The sequence below is a fragment of the Mytilus trossulus genome, chromosome 10, assembly GCF_036588685.1.
Source record: "Mytilus trossulus isolate FHL-02 chromosome 10, PNRI_Mtr1.1.1.hap1, whole genome shotgun sequence".
NCBI classification, from domain to species: Eukaryota; Metazoa; Mollusca; class Bivalvia; order Mytilida; family Mytilidae; genus Mytilus; species Mytilus trossulus.
In genome coordinates this window covers 54,066,600-54,084,288 of record NC_086382.1, presented here as the reverse complement: position 1 = coordinate 54,084,288, position 17,689 = coordinate 54,066,600, and the positions used below count along the sequence as shown (strand labels likewise).

Below are 17,689 nucleotides of genomic sequence, written 5' to 3'. Positions count from 1 at the left end.
CCCTCAGTTTTAGTTTGGAACCCGGATTTGTTTTCTCTAAATGGATTTATGACTTTTGAAAAGCGGTATACCACTAATGTCTACATTTAATACATAGAAGTGCACATATAATATATGTCCTTGTTAATTTATTTCAAAGAATTCATCTTAAACACTAAGGTCTGCTTTAATTCATGATCTTTTTTTCTTATAAAGACACGGCTCGAGGACTGAAATCTATGACAAGATTGATGCCTTTATCTATTCAATTGTCTTCTTCCCATTTCTCCACTGTAATATTAACAATCGAATTACAGTTACCAGCTTATACGTTACTCTCGTGGATGCTGTAAAATTATAGATTTCATTATTAGGGTAGTGCTACCACAAAAGAGTTTATACGAGGAATAACGAGTGAGATCGGCACATCATAAGTTTTATGGTCATTATCATTCGTGTCATTAACGACAACATTTTACTGTCTTAAACGTTAAGATACCGGAACAAACGTCCGATTTATGAACTGACAATGTGATTTTTGTTTACTTATTGTAAATATGCATGGCATGTATTGTATGGCATGTATTGCATGCATAACATGAGCCATTGAGACACTAACACTATCGAGACAAACGTACTGGCTCCGTTTGTATTTGTACAATTACCTACGGATTTTTTCTTTTTACCTTGATTGGCATTTCTGTGATTACTACTGTTGCCTCTGTTATATGACTAAGTATAGCCACAACAATAGTGTTTGAAATTTTTAGAGAGACAGTAAATACCATGTCATTCAGTTAATACCCTTTCATAAAAATAATTATAAGTTCGTAAATGCAAAAAGTTGCAAATGTGTAAACAAGGATTTCTACTTCACTCAGGTTAGGTGGCAAGATAATCATATATACAATGTTTTATCTAAAGTTACTTAATATTATATGAACGTAATCGAGGAATATCCTTCACACACAATAGCGATAACAGTGTGAATGACCTTTCGATGTCTTTCTAAAACTACTAGTATCTAATACGTAACATGTAACACCATTGATAGAACATGTAGAAGCTAGTCGGTAATAATTCATGAAGAGGACAGAAGATCGGAAACATCATTCTAAACACATCATTGATTATCTATGTTACAGTTATTTTTTTTCTAATATTTGATGATGGTTTTCATGAATAATTACTTAAAAGTAAAGGCAATAAATAGTAGTATACCGCTGTTCGAAAGTCATGAATCGATATATAAAAAAAATCCGAGCTACAAACTAAAACTGAGGGAAACACATTAAATATCAGAGGGGAACAACGACAAAACAATAAAATGTAACACACATAGAAACGAACTAAGCATTAGACAAAATACGATGAGAATAACACATATAACATTAATACTGAATACATGAATTTGGGATAGAAAAGTACCGTGACACGTCTTATAGTAATGTTTCCGTTAATATTTTTTTTCACCCTTTTCTTGTAATCTTGGTGTGCGTGTTCTTCAAATTCAAATTTTTGTTGCAACATATAATGTTTTAAGTTAGTGCCTGATTCTTTTTTCATTCTAATTTGTATATATATTTGATACTTCTTTTGATCGTAAATCAACATTTGATATCGTCATCCAGGCATTGAAATGTTTATACCAAGTTAGATATATGGCAGCTGTTATCATATAGTTTGTTTCTATGTATGTTCCATCGTCGTTTGTTTTTGTTGCATTTTAGTGTTTCAATGTTTCGTTGTTTTTAACTTATAGTTGATGTGTTTCCCTCGGTTTTAGTTTGTAACCCAGATTAGTTTTTCTCTAAGTCAATTTGTGACTTTTGAACAGCGGCATACTAATGTTGGATATGTTTATACCAAACTGTCGTCATCCGGACATTGCGAAATGTATAAATTTTAAAGTTATTCAAAACTTTTTTTTGTTAAATTCATATTTTAATCCTAAGGTACTAATGCCCCATTTCCGTAATCAATTTTATTATTATTATCCTATAAATTTTACTACTTTATAGCACCGCCGGTAAATTATGACGCAGTGATAGGTCACACGAGGACCCTATGGATCATTTTAAAAGTGGTTATTAAATTTCGTTTGGAAATCCTGAGGTCACGTCTATTGTTAATGGTGATGTCATCTGTTGATGTTGTTGTATTTCATTGTTTATTTTTTTTGCAAAACTCGGCAGGTAAATACGTCCGGTTCACTTCTGAGCCACTAAGGACCATAGATGTTAAGTAAAATCCATGGGAAATTCTGCGTTTGGTCCCACCCCTAATGGAATTTTCTAAGACTATGGATTCATAGAGGGTTTAGAAGCAAACCATATAACTTATTATTTCATGGTGAAAATTTATTTTGAAACTTGAACTGTTGTTTTTCCTCTTTTAATGGTTGATTCTTTTTTTTATCCTAGTATCTATGATGAGAATATTTACGCAATCATTAAGGTGATAGAACTTTTTTTTTTTAAAGTGGACCGTGAAAGAAAGGAAAAATGCTAGTGTCTTTCAATTCTTTATTATAAACTTCTGTTTGAATCCTGCCTCACCTGAATTGATGATCTAGTCGGCAAGAGGGAGATTTAGTCTTTTCCAACGGTTGAAATAATGGTCTTGGAAAAGATATTTTTGTTTTTTTTTAATGTACGAACATTATTTTATTTAATATGCCTACATGTTTAAAAAAAATCTTGTGATAAAATTTTAAATTAGTACAAAAGCACGCAAAGGGAGTTTGATATTTCGTTACATCATAAATGCTACCAATGCGCTTTCAACAATCAATGACTCTTCTATGCTCTGCAAATTCGTACTTTATTTGGCCTTTCAAACTTTTTTGGATTCGAGCGTCACTGATGAGTCTTTTGCAGACGAAACGCGCGTCTGGTGTATATACAAGATTTAGTCCTGGTATCTATGATGAGTTTATTTCCATAGTGATTGAGGAAAAACTGTTTCTACATCCGAAATATAAAACAAACGTTGGCGGGTATAGCAAACGGAAAAAGCCCAAATGTAAAGCTAAACTCGGAAAGGAATAAAAGCCATGTATGAGTAAGATACATTAATTAAAAAAAAAGTAAAATCACAAAAATCAAACCACTTTCGAAATTATAAACAAAAAATATCAATTAACATTCACAACACAAATATTCAATTAATTTATTACTTATTCACATTCTGTCTTTCACATACAATACTGGAGAATTAACCAGGTAAATTAATTTCTGGAAGCTTCACAGAGTGGAAGATATGTTGCGCTACACCTATCGGCTATCAAGTCTTCGGTTGTAGTAGGTGAAAAAATAATCCCTCCTGAACTGGTATGAACCATTGCAAATCCACATGCATGGGTGGTTGAGTGTGAATGAACCAAATTTCTAAAGGAACGTGAGCTGATGTAATTACCATTGTGACTCCATACCCAATTACTCCGACTATATGTAGCATCGGTCCATACTCTTTCGTCTTAAAAAAAATAAATGAGTGAAAATGAGAAATATATGAATGAAACAGAAAGACAAAACAATGATAATACATTGCTGTAAAACTGAGAATAATTTAACTCTTCACAACAACGTAACATATAATTATTAAAAACGATACATAAATATTGACGGACGGATAGATAAAGGAAGTTATTGCGTAAGGGCACGACGGATTAGTGTGTTCATAAGATGTTATTGAAAACCCAGGTCCTTTGTCATTCAACCGTTATAGCATAAAAAAATATTTCCCAACAAAAAATGAACGAGTCATTAATGTCCTGTTTTAGCTGTCGGACATAATAAGCTTATATAGTTACAAAATGATTCGATCACTATTAATAATTACTGCAATGACATATAAACGACACAATCTCTTACATGATCCCATTCACGATCTAAAATAATGCGATACCAGATCTTTCACGACCTTAATTATTAAATTACAATAAAATCCAAACAAGTATGTGATAAATTCAGTCAGCATTGCATATAGAATTTAATAACGAGCGTTGTGGGTGATTATATAAATACGTTATGTATAGTATGGAAGAAATTTTACGGGTGGAAAGTAGCCCGGTGAAATATGAGAGTTATTACTGTCTTAACGAAAAGCCAATGGAAATATCGTTACACATTACAGGACAGGCCATTCAAATAAACACATTTTTAGTATCACTTATTTAAATCACATTCAGAAATATCAGTAAATTGTATCTAATCATTATCGTATCGTTTTATCGAAAACAATTAAATGTTAATCACGGTTCAATGAAAAACAAAATATAATCTAACCTTGATAGTTTCCTTGACGATGTGGAACTAATAAAGCAAAAATATCTTGCATATTAGACCTAGATGAAAAGTCAACTAGTCTGGCACAGTGAGACTCACAGTAGCTCTGAAGGGATAAAAACAATAACACTAATAGACGTTAGTTATATAAAAAAGATATCTCTTGGTATAGATTTGCGTGATTTTAGAATTTCAAAGTTAATTAAATTAGACTGTCAGTTAGCGGTTGAAATGATTCCTAGTTATTACAAACTAGGATATTTTTTTGCAAGTCCGTTTGCTATTGTAAAGTAAATATCCTGGTATATATGACGAGTTTATAACCTACGCATTTTGCTGTAATTTCAACAGATTGGTTAATTGATTGACGTTGTTGAACGCTACTTTCATTACAGTAATATTTCAAATAAAAATATAGATCAAAATACTTATACTACTACTACTACTACCTCTGATAATAATATGTCAACACCCCGTGCAAATTGAAAAATAAAGCTATTTGACTTAGACATTTACATGGGGAATATGTAGGGTAAAACAAATGCATAATATTGAGTTTTAACCTTAGCATCTTGCCAAGACATCCGTTGTGGTCCAATCATGTAGCAAGAGGAATCTAAAGAGTGGAATCCTGCCGGACAGTGCTGATGTAAGTTGGTACAACCTAATTAAAAAAACAAACTTCATATCATTATACAAATTACATATCATGATAACATATAAATCTTACTTGTATATTACAGTATAAACTTTATTCTAACAAAAAAGAATAACAGAAATACTCCGAACTCCAATGTAAATTAAGAATGAGGATCTCCATAAAAACTGACAATATCGAACGTTACCAATAAACGGACCGAGTCGAAAACAACTGTCAGTTCCTTTAGTATTTGGTTTTAATGAATCGTCATACCCGAGGGTATTACCAGCGCAGTAGTCAACACTTCGGTGTTGACATGAATATCAATTATGTGGTCAATTTTATAAATTTCCTGTTTACAAAACATAATTATTCGAAAAAACTAAGGATTTTCTTATCCCAGGCATAGATTACCGCAGCCGTATTTGTCACAACGTTTTAGAATTTTGATCCTCAATGCTCTTCAACTTTGTACTTATTTGACTTTATAACTATTTCGATATGAGCGTCACTGATGAGTCTTATGTAGACGAAACGCGCGTCTGGCGTACTAAATTATAATCCTGGTACTTTTGATAACTAATTATATTAGGGTATATATTTTCCAGATTCTGTTCTAAGGCAACATTGAATTGATATCAAATGCCGAATTGTGTTTTGGTGCAGAAAAATCAATGTTATTTTGACACCATTAAACATTTAATGAGTACTTACCTAATGTTGTTGGTTGTTGAGTTGTTGTTGTTGTCGGTTGGTTGTTTATCGTTCCCACATGGTCATTACACAAATCGCTCTTACAACATCCTCCTTTTAAGGAAAATCCATCCCGTCGGCCAAATATATTACCGGTGCTAGCCTGGAATCGCGAGCACAACTGAAAATATGCAGAAAATAATAAGTCTTAGCCGAACAATCTTCAATAAGATGTTAACCGGGAAACACAAATGATCAAATTAGGGTTTTGCTCACATGAATTTACAAAATAACAGCCTTGTGTTTATTTACGAACCAACTTTCTAAAAGAGAACAAATGATGTTTAAGTTAACTACAATGGATCACCATACGGCCGTAAGAATAAGCAAAACTAATACATTATAGAAAGCAATTAAGGCCCAGACATGACAAATAATAATAGTTGTAACCATTACAAAAGAGAAAACTAGTTTTCCGATTTATGTACAAACATATTAACGAAAAAATATGATATACCACAACAAAGTAGAACCACTGTATTACATAATCGTGTGTAGTGACAATATAGAAAATGGGCATGCAACTCTCTCCTTAGAAGTGGTATAACAACACATAATGAGAACAAATTGGCAACACATTGTGGGTTACGTGCAAATGTTTTTATTGCCATGTACGTACGAAGCCATGGTCCCCGTTTTGGTTTTCCCGATTTGATCCAAATAGAGTTTTCTTTGTTTTTCTCTTTTAAACTGAAATTGGATAGAAATTGCGTTTTAAATATAAATAATCACCTTTTCCTCGATACATCCAACTCTGAACACTGGTCTCAGATCAATGCTTAATGTTTCAAGGGTAAAACATTCCTAAAAAATAATACATCTTAATTGCAAAACTATTATGATTAGAAGTCTTTTTCTCTCAGATGAACAAAAATTGACAACTCTTTAGTCTTCAATTGTTAAAAATACCGTGTTTTTCATATACGTATACAGAGTCAGGCGAAAGCCTTTTAACACTATTTCCAAACAGATTCTACTGAATTCTGCCAAAAGGAAGACAACTCAGTTGTAACCAGTGTTTAATCACCAATATAAGTTGAATGCTATGTATGTCAGATAAATCTCCTACATGAACGTAAGTTTAACGTACATTTTGGGCGCTTCAAGAGAAACCTCTATTCTGTCAAAAATAAATCAACGATATGTCTTCTATGATCTAAACATTCGAGACTTGAGTTTCATTTGCTTTGGATTTTATCAAAGTTGATAAAACCATAGAACAGACAATATTTTCATATCTTTTGCTGATTTTATACATACAATATATATTATTAATCTTACGTGTCCAGATTGACAAACGTTAATGGTTGTACAGTCTGTTATGTTGTCAATATCATTACAAGTGTAACAGTTCACTGCAAAATATATATTGACAAATGCAGCATTATCATTGTGTAATAATATTATAATATATGTGTTTGAATTGAACGTTAGGCAAACAACAATAAAGTAATTCTCGAACGGATTGGATGCTTAATACAATATGTTTCGATGAAAGATAAATGTAAAGAAACAACAACTAAACAACAAACAAAAAAGACAACAAGTTTTAGAAAATCTAATACATTAATTTATATAAAAATGCGTTTCAGCTAACCTATGGATAAGCTGTAAACGATATTAGTGTAATTTTGACTATATGAAAAAGGGTAAAAAAGAAAACAAAAATTAAAAATGTAATACCGAGACGAAACCGATGAAAAGGTGAAGTCTTGCTACAAGTTAAGAGTGTACTTACAACATGATCCACACATACGTGGACAAACATTTTCGGCAAAGCATTTATCAGAGCATATGCCTGGGCTTGCCATTGCTAATCTCTGACATACGCCATCATCTAGATTTTTACATGAACTGGGGTCTGCTGTTGTATTAACGAATGTAACTTAAAAAAATAAGAAAAGATTTCAAACCAAAAATAACTCATAATGTTTTTACCATCAGCTTTATAAATATGTAGAAGTGTGATGATTGGAACACATATTTTTACGCAGAGGGGTTTTATATGTTCGATTTTTAAACAGGTTCAAAAAGCGGATGAAAGAGTAAGGAAAAACATTCTTTTTTCTGGAATAAATAATTCTGTATGTGTATTGACATATATTTCATTCGAAGTAGCATCAACTTTATTTTGAAAGATTTGTACATGGAAAAAAGTTGCAAGAAAAACTTTTCTCGATAAAGTTTATTGATTTCTTTCAATTTATGTATCCGTTATCTTTGTTTATGCTTAACTACAAATGTATATGACATAATATACCTGGTTGTTGTGTTGTTGGAACCTCTGCGCCCATGATGACTAACGGTAGTTTGTTATTGCATTTATCCTGCATACAACAAGCTCCATTTACATCTATATTTCTTGTCATACTTTCTGCACCACCTAGGTACTGCTGACATACCTATAATACATATTGTTATACATATACTGATAACATTAACTTTTGTAGAACTTGGAACTTTGATCGATTTATTTTGTGAGAATAAATGTTTTTACAATAATGGTTAATAAAATCATACAGATTTAACGGCAACAACTATATTGATAATTTTTGCAAATAAAATAAGATTGTTTTTTTTCTCTCGGAAAATAAGAAAACTAATTGTTCTACTTACACTTTTAATGGCACAGCCCATTTTGTAGACTTCTGTGAAATCGTCTGTAAATGTCTGTGTGGTATAACAGTACTGTAAATAAGACATATAAGTATTAGAAGATGAGGTATGAGTGCCAATGAGACAACTCTCTATCTAATTCATAATTCTTAAAAGTAAACAACTATTTAGGTCAAAGTACAGTCGAACCTGCTTGAGAGACCATCTGTATTTGTCAAAAACCTATGATAAAAGACCACCAGTTTTAGATCCCTCTGTGGTACATTTCATATAAATTGGAACAAAGATCGCCTTTAATAAGAGACCACTTATTTTACTCTCCCTAAAGTGGTCTCCTAAAACACATTTTGCTGTAGACTCATTTTTAACATGTTTAATATCATATATTTTGTAAGCTATGGCGTCCTTCGCTATTAACTATGATGAACATCGGATATCCTTGGAGGCTTCGCTTGTTTAGTTTTCAATTTCCGGTTGTGCATTATAATGTTAGATGGTAGATAGCGGTTGTATAATGCTATGCGTTATATGTAGCTTTCAGTTACTAAATAGCGTTATTAGGCGTCAGTTGTCAGTGTTCGTATTTAAATTACATTCGAAGTACTTTAGTTAGCGGTTGAGGTAACTATGATAAACGATCTACCTGTTCCCGAGATATAGCGTGTTTACCTCGAGTTTGAGAGGTCGTTGTTTTGATTACACACAAGATCAAAATCAAAGACTTTTAAAATATGGATATGTGTTGCTTCTCCGTAAAGCACGCGGAATTTAGGAGTAAGAGCAAAGAATCATTGGTTCGGAGTTACAATAAAGGGTCAGGATGTGGTGATATGTGAATGTCCGGATATTCATCAAATAGTTTTCACTGGAGGTTAACACCAAGTAAACATTAACATAATCAATATGCTTTTAAGAACATATAAATATATCATCGGCTGTTACTAAATAAAAAAATGTTGTTATTCCACGTACGTAATGACAGCCTAAAAATAAAGTGCTAAATCAAGACTTCAATACTTTTTTTAGTAGATAGATATGTATCTTTTAAAATTACAACGTACTTTTAAATGTTGCCTTTTGCTGTTCTTTAATATAAATTGATAAATCAATCCGATTGTTCATATGATTGTTCTTGACCGACAGATCTAAAGTTATTTAGTACATACATATATATTCTATTAAGAAAATTTGGTTAATTTGGATAAAATCAATTTGAAATAAATAGATTATATTGAACCAATAGCATGGAGTCAACAAGGACGTGTTAACCTATCTTGGTCCTTACAGAGGCCTCTTTTTATTTACCTGCTGATTGCATTTTTTGTAGGGATTTACAGATTTACTCCATACGTAAAAGAATAAAAAGATGTGCACCAATGATGGTCTTTTTTATACTCACGTGATCTGCACTTGGACAGGCAATGAGATTGGTACAATTAGATGGATCATCAATTTCATGGCACTGATAACACTTAACAGCTTATATAGAAAAAAAATGATCAAACATATTAGTACATTACAGAAAAACAGTTTTTGTAAGTACGCATCCACTCTCCAGTGAAATCAATATTAATCATATTCAGATAAGTAAAGGTTCAAAGATCTCCTAAACATCACTTTTCCAATTAGAGCCATATTTGTTTGTTTTGATTATATTCCGAAAATAATGAACATATATGGTCATGCATGATTGTCATATTTGCAAATGGTTGATTAGCAACAATAAATCAATAAGTCAAGATTAAATATACAGATTGATGAAGTCAAACATTTCTTCGTTTACAGAGGCAATTCTTTAAATAAAAACAAATGTATGAATAGAATAGAAATAGTGATTGATTAGAATAAATAATTGCCAAGACAATTTTTATATTTAACTTAAGATATTTGTTTAACGAATATTTTCCATAAACGTAATCACAGATAAAAACAAGAAGATGTGGTATGATTTTCAATGAGACAACTCTCCACATACCACATGTTCTTATCTTCATCTTTGTTTAAGTTTATGGAAGCCATTTGTTACAACAAGTATATTATATTAACCTACCTTATTTAATGAAAATTGAGTTAAACTTACGGCAATGGCCACAATGTCGGTTGCACAGCTTAGATAAACAAGGATTGGAACATAAATCTGTACGTAAAGCAGCTAATATTTCACATGACTTCGTATCCACATCTTCACAAACATCAGCGTACGAAATTGAAACCAACACGACTGAAAGAACATTGTAGCAACAGTCGAGATTCAACTTTTATTTATATGATATCAGTCTAATATAATATTTTATTTAGTGATTGGTGATCGTAAGTCAGTTAACTATTGAGTTTGTTACCAAAGATTACCCGATCGTGACATTGTTAAACAAAATAAAACAGCAAACGGAGAACATGATAGATAAGTGAATTGAAAAAGTCATAAAATTTCTTTTTTTATTTTCCAAGTTTTCCCATTTGTTAATTAAACTTTTCCTCAACAGTTGTTTGGCTTTGAGCGTTTCTGATGAAGGTAAATCCAGAATAGCACTTCGGACGCATTGAAATTATTAAACGTGTTGTTTTCAATTTTTGGGGTACTATGTTGTTGTTTTATTTGTTCTTTAATAAATTGTTGTTTTATTTGTTCTCTAATAATTTGTTGTTTTATTTGTCCTTAATAATTTGTTGTTTTATTTGCTCTTTAATAATGTGTTGTTTTATTTGTTCTTAAATAATTTGTTATGTCTATTTACTAAAAAAAACCCACGTTTGTTAACATTTATTCATAAGGGTTTTCCTCTCGCACTTGCGCTATGCGGTAGCCGTAGTACTAACGGAATGTCTCGTAGTAAAAGTCACTGCATACCGGGAAATATCGGCGAATTCGTGGCTGTGAAGACAATACTTCAATATCGGAGCATTCATATTTTTTATAGAAAAAAATAGTCAAAACTATATATCACATTTAACTTTTTTTTTAATTCAAAGTTTTATACGACTTTAAGTAAACTGACACAAAATGTTTTGATTTTGATACCCGAATCATGTTTAAAAATTTTATACAGCCTATGAACATGTTTATAAGTTACTACGCGTTATGGATTTTTGTTTTTATCATCATTGAAAGCCGTACGGTGGCCTATATATGTAAACTTTTATTTCATAAAGTCTTTAGTTGAGAGTTGTCTCATTGTTAACCATTCCACACATCTTATTGTTCATGTGATTAAGTTTTAGGAAGCCATTCGTTACAACAAAGCGTAAGTATCAAAACATTTGGATTTGTTGTTTGAAAGTAAAGTTGATATAAGTCGAAAGCAATTTTTATTCGGTATTTTGACGAAAGGACGAAACAATTCAATGATCAGATTGACAATAACATAACATCTCAGCACAGAAAAACACACAATAAAATTGGCAGGCTTAACTCGATCAAAAAACGTAAATTAACACATTATGAACGAATAAATTTGATCTGCGATACATGAATGCACATGAACAGTTAATAAAATATATGGGACAATCATTCAAGGCCAAAAAGCAAACAAAAAGTCCAAACAAAGCCACGGAAAGACACCACTGCGAAATATCTAACCCTTCGAAAATAATCCCTTTTTTTAAAAAAAAACCCGGTTTTTATTAATACAGGTAAATCTTGAAGTTTATACAAATGTAGTACGAAGAAGTGAAAATTAGGAGATATTCCAAATAATCAAAGCTGGTATATAGTTTTAATTGTGATTAAGATTATAACACACTGTTGACTGCTGTACCCCTAATTTGATTTTTTACCTCCTATGTATGTTTGTTTTGTTCACGCATCTGCTGATGCGACTGTCATACAAATGAGAGATTTATGGCTATAAAACCAGGTTCAATCCACCATTTTCTACATAAGAAAATGTCTGTACCAAGTCAGGAATATGACAGTTGTTATTCTTTTGTTTGATGTGTTTGAACATTTGATTTTACCATTTGATTAGAACTTACATCTCGAAATTGAAAATGAGGTCAGTTGAAAAAAACTTTACAATTAAAGAAATGATTTCAGCTTTCAAAGTAAAAAAAACCAAGTGAGCACATACTACAGAATGGAATATGCAAATCAACGAAAGAAAATTAGACCGACACTCATAAGCTTCATTACGTTCTTTTGAACATGATAATGTCTTGAATTACATTCATATATACAGAGCAAACCAACTAGAAAGTAGTCTTAGACTTATTAAGCATTTGTTTAGAGACTTAAGAATATCTGTCTTCAACCCAAAAATGTCAAATTGTTAAATAAAATATCTACGATAGTAAGGTTCGAGTTTCCTGATTTGGATAAGGACAAACACATTTATTTCAATACAATATTTTCCTTTTTTCTTATTCGACCATATGATGTGATAATTGTTGATAAAGTTACATACAAGACGAATACATATTGTATTTCAATTAGCTTTTTCTTCGCGACATGTTAGTAACAAAAAATCTGACTTAAATACCTATAGCAGCATTTAAGGTTTGCTTCTAAGATCACAAAAAAACCTATATTCTACTTAACCTTATAATATTGATAAGACAATTCTTAAGAGTAACAATTATAAAGTTTAGCATTATTAAGATAATAGGATTGATTAAACAGTTTCCCTTTTATATCTACTTTAATGTAAATATGTCTTTTAAACCATATAACTTTGTGACTGAAAGTCAATTGTTTACCATATTTCGAAAAGAAATAATAAGACTTACCAAACACGATAGAACGAAGTAATTCCATCATTTTACATATGAATCTATTTCTAATATCGAACGTGATACTCTTATCTCTCTATTAACCTGTGAAGTAGAACAACTTCTGTTATATATGATTGACCTACATAGGACATAGTCCGAACATACAATACTCTCCAGTTTACCAAATACAATTTAATCTCCTACAAGCCAACGAACAACGATTACTATGCATCCTTTGTAAACAAATCATGATACATTTCTTTAAAGAAAATAACAGTTTAAAGATATCGTTTATGCCTCTTGAACAGAGTTTTAAAATAAAATCATACAAATCATTCTTAAGGAAAAATGGAAAAAAAATGTACATGGTGTTTAGGTTTTACGTTCAGATAATTAAGGATACAGGACCATGCATTACAAAGCACAACATATACTGTTTGAAACTCATATACCAAAATGAGCATTAGATTAATGCCCGCGTCACACTGTCCCGATTTGTACGCTGATGGCAACACGATTGTAAAACATTTCAAAATCGGGACTGATCGTATCCAGATCGGGCTATTCGTAGTACCATCTTTAACCATCTTTAACCATCGGCCTGCTTTTCTAGCCTTCGGGGACAACTTCGGGAAGGGTTCTAAATTTTTTAACATGTTAAAAATTCCCCGAAGGTGCGTCCGATGTTGAGGGTTCGTATTGAGTTCGTATCACCATCCTCACTATCGTAATGTCACCGGGAATGCATCTGTGAACATCGTATTGCATTCGTGTTTCCATCGTTTCCATCGGGCAGTTTTGACATTACGATGTCTACACGAATGAATCACGAAGCTACCCTAAGGTCTTAAGATGGCAACACGACTTCGTGAAGACCACGTAATCCCGTCATGTTGCCATCGAATAAAAGTACGAAGGCGACAAGATGGAACTACGACGGCAATAAATCCATCTAAATGTAAGTTAATTTTAGCGCCAAAATACATTTAAAATTCCATGCGCGATATGCACTGGTCAGTCTAATATGACAGTTAAGAAAGACGTTCACAAAACATTGAGCTCATATCATATGATTCTATGAGAACAAAAAAGGCAACAGCGTTGTTTCTATTAATTCAAACGGAACAAGAAGAGCAGCTATTACAGGCTCAAGATTTACTTTTACAAGTAAAATATTATTTTTTGTAATTTTTTCCATATCAATTAACATAACGAAAATCAAAAACGCGCGTCGTACACCAACACTGCAGGTACACGTATATAGGGATACCATTTTTTTCTTCATTATTCTGATTTTTATTTACTCTTTTGTCTAATTATTATAATATTCTCCTGGAAAGAGTTATTTTAATAAAAAAGGATCAACAAAAGGGGCTCCTGGTCTTGTTTATGGGTTTCTTGTTCAGTTTCGATCGGACTTTCAGTTCTTTGTCTCTTTTTCTCTGTGCTATGGGTATCCGATTCCAAACTTTCCACTTCTATATCTATTTTTCTTTTGGTCTTGTACTTTCCTGCTAGACTCATACCCCTTCCTTTTCTTCTTCCTCTTTCTCTCCCTGATTTTGGTGGAATTATATGCAGAGACTCAGAGTCAAGTTTTACCCTTCAAGCCAACGGTCTTTCGTAATGTGGTTAAACCAGAAATGAAATGTACAATATAATATATATTCAATATTGATGAAACAATTTAAAACGCGTGATGCCTTCGGCATATAGTTTAAATGCATCGTAAGCTGTACACGACGTCTTTCAGACATCGTATGGCCATTGCGCCATCATCGCAATTCATCGTGTAGGCTTCGGCTGAGATATGAAGCTTAAATACCCGTCTTCGGTTAACCTTCGTATGTCCATCTTTTGCCATCGTATACAATTTCGGCACCATCGTATAGACTTTGTTATTCATCGTACTTGCTGCGGTCACTTTTTTGGTATTTTAACGAGATCGGGAACAACTTCGTACGAACCTCCAATTTTCGCATTCGGGTGTCCATCGTATTTAAAAATCGGGACAGTGGGACGCGGGCATTAGAGTATAACTAAAACGCGAAAGTTTGCATATTAACTATATTTCTTGACACGCAATAGAGAATTTAAACTGACAACTAAGACAAATGTGACAATGTCAGTTTTAGTTTAGCTTACAACTTCGCAGTTGTCATATACGTCCCTTAATAAGACGTTTACTTATATTGATTCATGCTGCATGCATACATTGCATAATCACATTACACCGGACGTACTCAAAACGCAAAAGGTCCCTCCGTAAGGGTTTGGATAAAGTTCACTATAGAAGCCATCACTTTTTGGTTTACCGGTACGATATCTCAAGAAATCGTTTGCTCAGGTGTGAATTTACCGATTGTACCTATTATCCCTAAAGTTTAATTTTTTAATATGCCTGAATTAGCTTGAGACATTAACCCTGTCGGATTAGCATTGTGAAGTTACGCTTATTTATGATATTACTGTATAACAAAAAAGTATTCACGGAAACATCAGGAAACTTCATATTGTATTGTATCCACAGTTAATGGAAAGTTTCTGCAATAACTTTTATTTACCTTTAAATCACAATTTGCAGACATGTATTGCTAACATTAAGGCCGATACATGTACCAGTATAGACAGCGCATTTTTCTACAATTGGTTTTTATTTTGTATATGTAGACGATATATAACAACTAGATGTGTCAAAGCGACACGAAAGGCCCATATCAAAAAGTTGAAAAATCTGCAATTTCAATAACACATGTGGACATTAACATGTTGGTAGTCTCAAATATAAAAAAAAATCAGCTCATAATCTGGATACTTATAGAGAAAAAAATCGTACAACTGTGATTTTCAACAATTTTTAAAATTGTAAAGCCTTAATTTTGGCAAAACATAGCGGATCGGAACGAAACTTATACTTGATCTATAACTCATCATGAATAACTCACATGCCAAAAATCATCCCAATATCTGAAAAGAGGGACGAAAGATACCAAAGGGACAGCCAAACTCATAAATCTAAAACAAACTGACAACGCCATGGCTAAAAATGAAAAAGACAAACAGAAAAACAATAGTACACATGACACAACATAGAAAAGTAAAGAATAAACAACAAGAACCCCACAAAAACTAGGGGTGATCTCAGGTGCTCCGGAAGGGTAAGCAGATCCTGCTCCACATGCGGCATCCGTCGTGTTGCTTATGTGATTACAAATCCGGTAAATAGTATAATTCGGTAGGTCAAATTCATGAAAGGGAAGGGGATTGTAGTTACGACGTAAGGAACATATCCGATATCATTTGTGAAACGGTTATTCCATAACGGTCAACCAACTCGTGATGGCGTCCGTAAAATTTACGAAGGGATGATTTCAACTTCACCATTTGGAACTCTTGGTTTAATAGCTTCCTTGTGAGCAGTAACCCTTTTATCAAGAAAATCATGATAGGAAATGCAAGCACGGGAATATCGTATCAATTGGGAGATATATACCCCGTATGCAGGTGCTGCTGGAATGTTGCTACTTAGAAATGGAAAGTTCACAATTGGAAAGCTGAAATCATCTCTTTTGTCGTAAAGTTTTGTCTTCAACCGACCCTCATTGTCAATTTCTAGATGTAAGTTAAGATATGAAGCCGACTTAACTGTATCTGTAGTATCCTTTATCTCCAAATCGAGGGGAAAGATGCGATCTACATAGTCACCAAATTTTGAATTGTTTAGTGAAAGAACGTCATCTATATAGCATCAAAAGTAGAGTTAAAGGATATTGCTAACTTCAAATCTTTCTTTCTAAGAAGTTCCTGCATGAAGTCAGCCTCATAATAATAAAGAAACAAGTCAGCAAGTAGAGGCGCACAGTTTGTTCCCATTGGGATACCGACAGTCTGTTGAAAAACACGTCCTCCGAACGTAACAAATATGTTGTCAATCAAGAAATCAAGCATCTTGATAATATCGGTTTCAGAGAATTTTTTGTTTGAATCAGAGTGATTCTTTACAAAGTAGGATTTATCCCTCCCTACGACAAGATACTTGTATCTACGTTAGCCATTCTTTTTTATGAAGCAAAGTAATACAAACTCTTTTAATTTGTCTTTTAGTTTGAAATGTGGAATACTTGTGTAAAGAGTAGAAAAGTCAAATGTTTTAATACTGTTACAAGATGAAAGAGAGTTAGACTGTATGTACTCTAAAAGATCTTTGGAATGTTTAAGTATTCACATCTGATTCACGCCACTTCTAGAATAGGCAGTTTCACAATAACTTTGAAGCCCGTCTTTGATTGCTGATAAAATAGATGTTAATAATTTAGAAAGGGGAGCACTTGGAAGAACCAGCAATATACCGTTGTTTGTAAGGACACTTATGTAGTTTAGGTATCCAATACAGTGATGGAAGATCCAGTTCTTCATCTTTGGTTGAAATACCAAAGGAACAAAGAACAGACCTATGATTATCCAGGATTTCCTCTTTGGTAAGTGTCGTGAGGGTATATGTTGAGTTTCCAAGTGAATTGTCTATACCTAATTCGTTTATCAAGCAATTAATGTAATGACTTTAACAGACAAAAACAATGTTATTTGGGGCTTTGTCTGCGGGGACAACAACATATTTATCATGGAGGTCGGATAGGTGTTTAGCAACATTTTGGTCTTTGAAGACATTTTGGGCATTGATGGACCCATTCAGTTTCTTAATTCT

At 32.7% G+C, this 17,689-nt stretch overlaps 1 protein-coding gene across 1 annotated transcript; it reads right to left on the bottom strand.

The window, feature by feature from the left end:
• Positions 1-3,163: 3,163 nt before the first annotated feature.
• Positions 3,164-13,124, bottom strand: LOC134687637 (uncharacterized). Its single transcript, XM_063548082.1, has 12 exons — positions 13,000-13,124; positions 10,358-10,498; positions 9,677-9,756; positions 8,278-8,349; positions 7,922-8,063; positions 7,400-7,546; positions 6,943-7,016; positions 6,394-6,465; positions 5,623-5,782; positions 4,832-4,932; positions 4,269-4,374; positions 3,164-3,456 (listed from the first exon to the last, which is right to left on the bottom strand). The coding sequence occupies exons 1-12, from the start codon at positions 13,028-13,030 to the stop codon at positions 3,209-3,211; spliced, it is 1,374 nt and encodes a 457-aa protein (XP_063404152.1). The 5' UTR covers positions 13,031-13,124; the 3' UTR covers positions 3,164-3,208.
• Positions 13,125-17,689: the final 4,565 nt, after the last annotated feature.